The 7,265-nt window shown below is 35.0% G+C and overlaps 1 protein-coding gene across 2 annotated transcripts in view; it reads right to left on the minus strand.

Moving 5' to 3' along the window:
• LOC144557432 (putative disease resistance protein RGA3) overlaps window positions 1-6,932 on the minus strand; it is a 28,422-nt gene extending 21,490 nt beyond the window's left edge. For both annotated transcript variants that reach the window (XM_078305999.1, XM_078306000.1), the window contains exon 1: window positions 6,560-6,932. In XM_078305999.1, the coding sequence (XP_078162125.1) occupies window positions 6,560-6,841 (282 nt within the window). In that variant the 5' untranslated portion in view covers window positions 6,842-6,932. The remainder of the gene's footprint in view (window positions 1-6,559) is intronic.
• Window positions 6,933-7,265: the final 333 nt, after the last annotated feature.

Genomic DNA, 7,265 nt, shown 5'->3' on the forward strand with positions numbered 1-7,265 from the left:
GTCTCTCTTTGTACAGAAGAGAACGTTGCCGCTGCCACCTCTCTTGCTCTCTTCATTGGACTTGAGAGTGATTACTTGGAAAGGAAAGGCTTCTGGTGATTGTGCATCCCTGAAAGATTATGGCTACGGATCAAGGTAACTTTAAATTTTATATTAGAGTTTACTAGAAGATTGTGGCATATTTTATATATGCAGTATGGTTCTGCATAAAATAAATCCAATAAGTGGTATCAGAGCCTACTCTAGTTGAACCGATTAATTTCTGCATAAATAGATTTTGTTAAAAATTTCAGAAATTAATTATTTGAAATTTCTGGTTTGAAGTCAGAGGCGTAACTCTGTTTTTAATTTGGCTTGTGGGTTACTCTGTTTTGACCGAAAGCTTGAATTTTTGGTTTCAAAGTGTTGTGCCTAATTCTGTTTAATTTCCGGTCGATATCGTAACTCTGTTTTATTCGGATCTAACTGTTTTGCATTAGGGTGCAAACCAGGAGGCGGCTAGGTACATGAGCCTCACAGCATGGGAACTGGTCACAAGGACCAAAGAACAAGGAGGTATGGGGGTTAAAAATCTATCAACAATGAACAAGGCATTAATGGCAAAATTCATGTACCAGTGGATGAGTACAACTAGACCAGCATGGATGGAAATAGTTCCAGCTTGCCAGGGAGCTATCAAACCATGGGAACATCACGGAGCAACCATTTTCTGGAAAAACATGGGACCAATGGCACAGTTCATGATAGTTTCAATCTCCTTCAAGATCTATCAGGGTTCAAATGTGGCTTTCTGGAAAGATCAATGGCTAGATGGACCCCTGTCTGACAGATACAAACATCTATACGATCTGGTATCCAACAAAAATCTAACAGTACGGCAAGCACTAATACAAAACCGGTGGAGTCTAGATTTCAACTCACAGCTCACTGAAGAAGCAGAAGAGCAGCTCCAAGCGCTCCACCAGGAGGTAATTAACAGAGAAGATGAAGGAGTCCAGGAGGATGTCACTCTGTGGAGATGGAATGGACAAGGAACGTTCACGGTTAGCTCATTCTATAAAAAAATGGAACAAGAACCTCTCATCAGAAACATAATAAGCATAATCTGGAAGCTCAAGGCACCCACAAGAGTTGTTGTATTTACTTGGTTGATGCTACAGAATAAAATTCTGACGGTAGACAACCTGGTAAGAAGGGGATGGAATTTACCAAATAGATGTACCTTATGCAAGAAGGCAGAAGAATCTGTATTGCATATGTACACACACTGCCCATATACCAGAAGGGTAATTAATTCAATCATATTGACACAAGAAAGCGATGAATTCAAACAAGGACACTACAAGAAGTGTATACTCAACAGGAACAACAAAAACATTGCGAGGCTACAAGTTACACTGTGTTTTGTCATATGGAGGGAAAGGTGTGCGAGAATATTTAGAGATGAGAACAAGTTGCCAACGTATTTGGCAATGGAGATTATCAGCGAATTCAAGGATTGGTTTTCATAGAGCATGCAGCAAACAAGGATAGGAGACATTCCTCTACTTTATTCTAAATTTACATTACTTCTTACTTACTGTCATCTTGTTTTATATTATGCAAATTAAATTCAGTCAGAAAATGTAAAAACTGGACACCACTGGTGCCCTGATTAATGAAAATTGGAAGCTAGACTTCCACTTTTTCTTGTCAAAAAAAACTGTTTTGCATTACTTTTATCAAAGGCCAAGCCAATGAAAATATTTAAAGATTTCGAAATCATTAAGTGATTTCATGATTTCGTATCAGAGTCAAAATTGATTCGATTGACCGAATTTTTTAATTAAACTATTTTGTTTGTTTCCGCTGCATAATTGATTTTCGGCCAATCAATTGAATTTCAGCCAGAACAGAGTTGTTAATTATTCGGCCAGAACATAGGTATAATTTTCGGCCAGATAAAAGGTGTAATAAATTTTGGTTTCCGTAAGACATTATACTGGCCGAACCCGGCCAGAATAGAGTAATAATTCGGTTAATTCAAATTTTGATAAATTTTTATTCGGATAATATTAAATTATTATGAAGGCTTCAGATTGAGAAATATTTTGGAAAATGATTGACAAATGTATCATCTTGCCAAAATAAGCTCTCATACCAGCGTTAATCATTTGCCAATTTATACACAGAAAATATACATATAATATTTGGTTATTGGATTGGCCCAAAGGAAAGACAATAATTAAGTGTTGTATGTGTATTCTTGTGGTAATGAATATGTAATAGTCATTCAGTTTTAGATGTAATTAGTTAATCGGCCCAAAGGTTGACTAATTGACATCAAATGAACTGTTATATTCGATTACTACACCTATTTATCTTAGAATAATAACTGACTCCAAAGAGCACTTATTGTTCGAAGATACTAAGTTGATGGAATATGCCTTATTTTGATTTTTTTATTTTTATTCGGTTATTTGATTTGTTCTTTGCGAATATTTTTCAGCAAATAAAAATTGCTTATCTTATAGCCGACATCAATAGCATTCCGATGCTGATGGGTTTTAATTACAAGGATTGGAAATATAATCTTGAGATTATCCTTGTGTGCCTTGACCTGGACACAGCATTGCAGGAGGCCAAACCTACTATGCATGTTGCGACTAGTTCTGAAAAAGGAACAAACTGCACATGCACGGTGGATGAAGGTCAAATCACTTGTGTCTCCGGGACATGCAAAAGACCGTTCCTGAAAGTTTTAGGGGACCATTTTCTGATTCCACTAACAGAACAATTTTCCAGACAAATACAGTTAAGTTCTTTGAGGATGTTTGGTTCAAGGGGGAAATACAAATCAAATTGTTTTTGAAGAGAAACAAGATTCTCCTATATATACAAGAGGCGCCAACAATGGTACCGATTGTAATAAGAATATCTGGAGACTCATTGGTTCAGGATCGTACTATGAATGAACCTGCAGCCTGCAGTGTATGAACCTCCAGAAATTGAAGAGAATATGGTTCAAGACAATGTTGATGTTGAAGAGGAACCTATACCACTCAAGAACTTCAAGAAACAGTGCCTTTAAGGCAGTCCACCAGAGAGAGAAGAAGTGCAATATCTAATGATTATGTTGCATTTCTTCAAGAACATGAATTTGACATTGGCATAATGAAGAATGACCCTCTCAGTCTCCGTCAGGGTTTGGAAAGTGTCAATTCTCAGAAATGGATCGAGGCCATGAATGAGGAAATGAAGTCAATGTATGACAACAAAGTCTGGGATATCGTCTCGTTACCTGAAGGTCTAAAGCCTGTTGATTGCAAATGGATATTTAAGATCAAGAGGAATTCAGAAGGTAATGTGGAAAGATATAAAGCACGACTTGTTGCTAAGGGATTTACACAGAAAGAAGACATTGACTTTACGGAAACTTTCTCACCTATGTCTATGGAAGATTCCTTCAAAATTATCATGGCGTTAGTGGCACATTTTTATCTTGAGTTACACCATATGGATGTTAAGATTGTGTTTCTCAATGGCGACATTAATGAAAATATTTATATGGTGCAACCACCTAACTTTGAGTCTGATGATCCAAAGCAAATGGTTTGCAAATTAAAGAAATCCATCTATGGACTCAAGCAAGCGTCTCGACAGTGGTATTTCAAATTTCATCAAGTCATTGTCTCATTTGGATTTGAGCCTAATTTGGTGGATGAATGCATATATCACAAGTTCAGTGGGAGTAAGTTTATGTTTTTGGTTTTATATGTTGATGACATATTGCTTGCCAGTAACGATATAAACATGATGCGTGAAACTAAGAGATTTCTTTCCAGGCATTTTGATATGAAAGATCTTGGTGAAGCATCATATGTGTTAGGCCTTAAAATACAAAGAGATCGAAATAAGGGTATTTTGGGGCTTTCACAAAAGGCATATATCGAAAGAATTCTCAAGTGATATAGCATGTAACACTGTAAACCAAGAAATACCCCTGTTGCAAAAGGAGACAAATTAAGTCTCAATCATTATCCAAAGATAGAACTCGAAAAATCAGAAATGCATCAGATTTCATATGCTTCGGTAGTAGGAAGTCTGATGTATGCTTAGGTGTGTACGCGTCCGAATATTGCGTACATCACAGGGATGTTAGGCCGGTATCTCAGTAATCCTGGTATGGATCATTGGAGAGCAGCCAAAAGGGTAATTAGGTACTTGCAAAGAACAAAGGATCATATGCTGACATATCAGAGATCAGACAAGCTTGAGGTCATTGGATATACTGTTTTCGATTTTGCGGGTTGTGTAGATAGCATGAAGTCAACATCTGGTTATATTTTTATGTTGGCTGGAGGAGCATTTCTTGGAGGAGTGCAAAGCAGACTATGATTGCTTCTTCCACCATGGCAGCCGAATTCATTGCGTGTTTCAAGGCATCGAATCATAGAATATGGCTAAGAAATTTTATCACTGGGCTACGTATTATGGATACTATTAAGTTACCACTCAAGATATATTGTGACAATAATTCAGCAGTACTGTATTCCAACAACAACAGAAGCTCGTCAAAATCCAAACATATTGACATTAAGTTTCTTGTTGTAAAGGAAAGAGTTCAGAGTGGACTTATTAGTATTGAGCATATTGGTACAGCTTCTATGCTGACAGATCCACTAACTAAGGGATTAGTACTCAAACAGTTTCACAAGCATGTTACTCATATGGGTATCTATGTTAAAGAGGATTGTCAGATTTAGTGGGAGTTTGTATTATATGTATCATGTTTTATGTTTTATATGATATACTTTTACAGATATCATGCAGTTAACTTTTATATGATATTATGTTATTAGTATGTGTCATGCAGTTATTCAGATTTCAGTTATTCAGTTTTCAGTTATTTAGTTTATTATGTACTCTGAATTTATGATTGACCTCAAAATCAGATTAAGGTAAAGTGACCAAATTGGAGATAGGCATGTGGATCACATTGCATGTAATTTCCAAACTACACATCCCCTTCATGATTCATGTCATTCGGTTATGTTTACACTGTGATTTATGTTGGTTTAGTTTCGATTCATGAGACGAATACTGCTTAAGTCCTTGTGAATATGATTGATGAACGGAATTGGTTGATGACACAAAAGGCTATGACAGCATAGTTTGAGTACTCAATTAGGTTTTATCAATATATATTATTTGGATATACATATAGCCCAAGTGGGAGATTGTTGGAATTAATTTCAATTAATTACAACATATGTGGGCTTATATGCAATATAAATATATATTGAATAATAGACTGTCAAAATTAGACCCGTTATGAAGTGATCAAATTAAGTATTATTTATCAGGTTCAATATGTGTCATGAGAAGTGGGGTCTTTAATGTGTAGAATGCGTATTAACAACTTTATGATTTAGTGATGGTCTAAATTATATAAAGTTTGGTAATAATACAATTATGTTATTGGTCTCTGGGGAACACAATCAAATATGGTAATGTTCCGTAAATAAAGAAATACCCAATAAGGCAAGTTCTGAATTCAGACCCGCTACAGATCCAATAAGAAAAACAAGATTAATTAATTAATTAATTAATTAATTAATTATTGATTAATTAATTAATTAATCAATTAATTAATTATTAATTAATTAATCAATTAATTAATTATTAATTAATTAATTAATTGATCAATTAATTAATTAATTGATCAATTAATTAATTAATTGATAAGGCGCCTAATCAGAAAGAGGCGCATATGGGTCTGAATGCTCTTTGATAATTAATTGAAAGGGTGTATGCATGAATATATATACATGAATCTGTACCATTTTAATTAACTACGGCTCTCATCTTACTCTCTCTCTCTCTCAAAAATAGAAAGAACAGAGATTGATATAGAGTGGTTAAGGAGAGGATTTTTAGTTCAGAACTTGAATCGGGTGTCTCTCTTTGTACGGAAGAGAACGTTGCCGCTGCCGCCTCTCTTGCTCTCTCCATCGGACTTGAGAGTGATTACTTGGAAAGGAAATGCTTTTGGTGATCAACGATGATTGTGCATCCCTGGAAGACCATGGCTACGGATGAAGGTAACTTTAAATTTCATATTAGAGTTCACTAGAGGATCATGGCATATCTAGGGTTTATATATGCAGTATGGTTCTGCATAAAATAAATCCAATACATACTACTCAATGAGACGACAATGAATTTGCATTACTGGGGATTGTACGATTGCATGTACAACTTAGAGAGAGTTTTTCCTATTCTTGTATGTTTAGATGGGAGCTAGAATAGCGAAATTTGGAATTAGTATATCATAATAGAGAAAAAATATTAATTTTCATATTAGTGTGAAAATTGTGTTATTCGGATTAGTAAAAATGTTGTTGAGTTGTACATTTTGAATAGTGAATAGTTATAATAAAATTATGTTATCGCTCTCTCTTTCTTATTATTTGTTTTATTTTCGTTGCAACTTCATTTAAATTGTTGAATAATAATTCTTTTTTTCAAAAAGAAAATTATTATTAATATCTTTAATATAAATTCTTGCAATAAGTACCTCAGCAGCATGGACCAATTTCCGGCGTTGGAGTTCAGTGTTGTGCTCGTCAAGTAAATCTATGGCGTGATACCCAACATCCCTCAGTTCATCCAGCCAAAGCTTGAGACGTTGCGAGGGATTCATCTTAGCGTCATTGAGAGTTGCGATAATCATGCTGACATTTCTTTTGAGAAGTTGAACCTCACTTTGGAGATTGTGCTGCAATCTCAGCTCTTCTACAAGAAAACCTGCTGTGATTTGGAACACCACTGGGAGAAACGCCGAAGCTATTTCTGCCATCCTTAATTTGGGAGAGGATTTTTTAGAGTGAGAGATAAAGAGAGAGAGAATGTGTTTCAGAGTTGGAGAAGGGAATGTAGCTTAATTTCTAATGAAATTAATTGCATGCCAGAATTACGAGTTCCTAGCTACTTCCTATATAGAAATTAGGGAGAGTTGACTGCATGAGGTCAATCACCTCAAGGTTACCACTCAGCTCGGATAGGATTTGTTCCAAGTTAAGCCACATATTTTCATCATTTCATGCCAAGTTGTCTTCTAGAATTTAAGACTGTAGGAAAAAAATTAAGAGAGGTTGGACCATGTTCTTTTCTTCTGCTTTTTCTTTTTTAATTTTAAATTTTAAAATAATTATTTCGCATGATAATTAAAATAATTAATTTAAAGAGAAATGTATATATAAACTCATCATAACTTTAATTAT

The sequence above is a fragment of the Carex rostrata genome, chromosome 7 (assembly GCF_964058835.1).
Source record: "Carex rostrata chromosome 7, lpCarRost1.2, whole genome shotgun sequence".
NCBI classification, from domain to species: Eukaryota; Viridiplantae; Streptophyta; class Magnoliopsida; order Poales; family Cyperaceae; genus Carex; species Carex rostrata.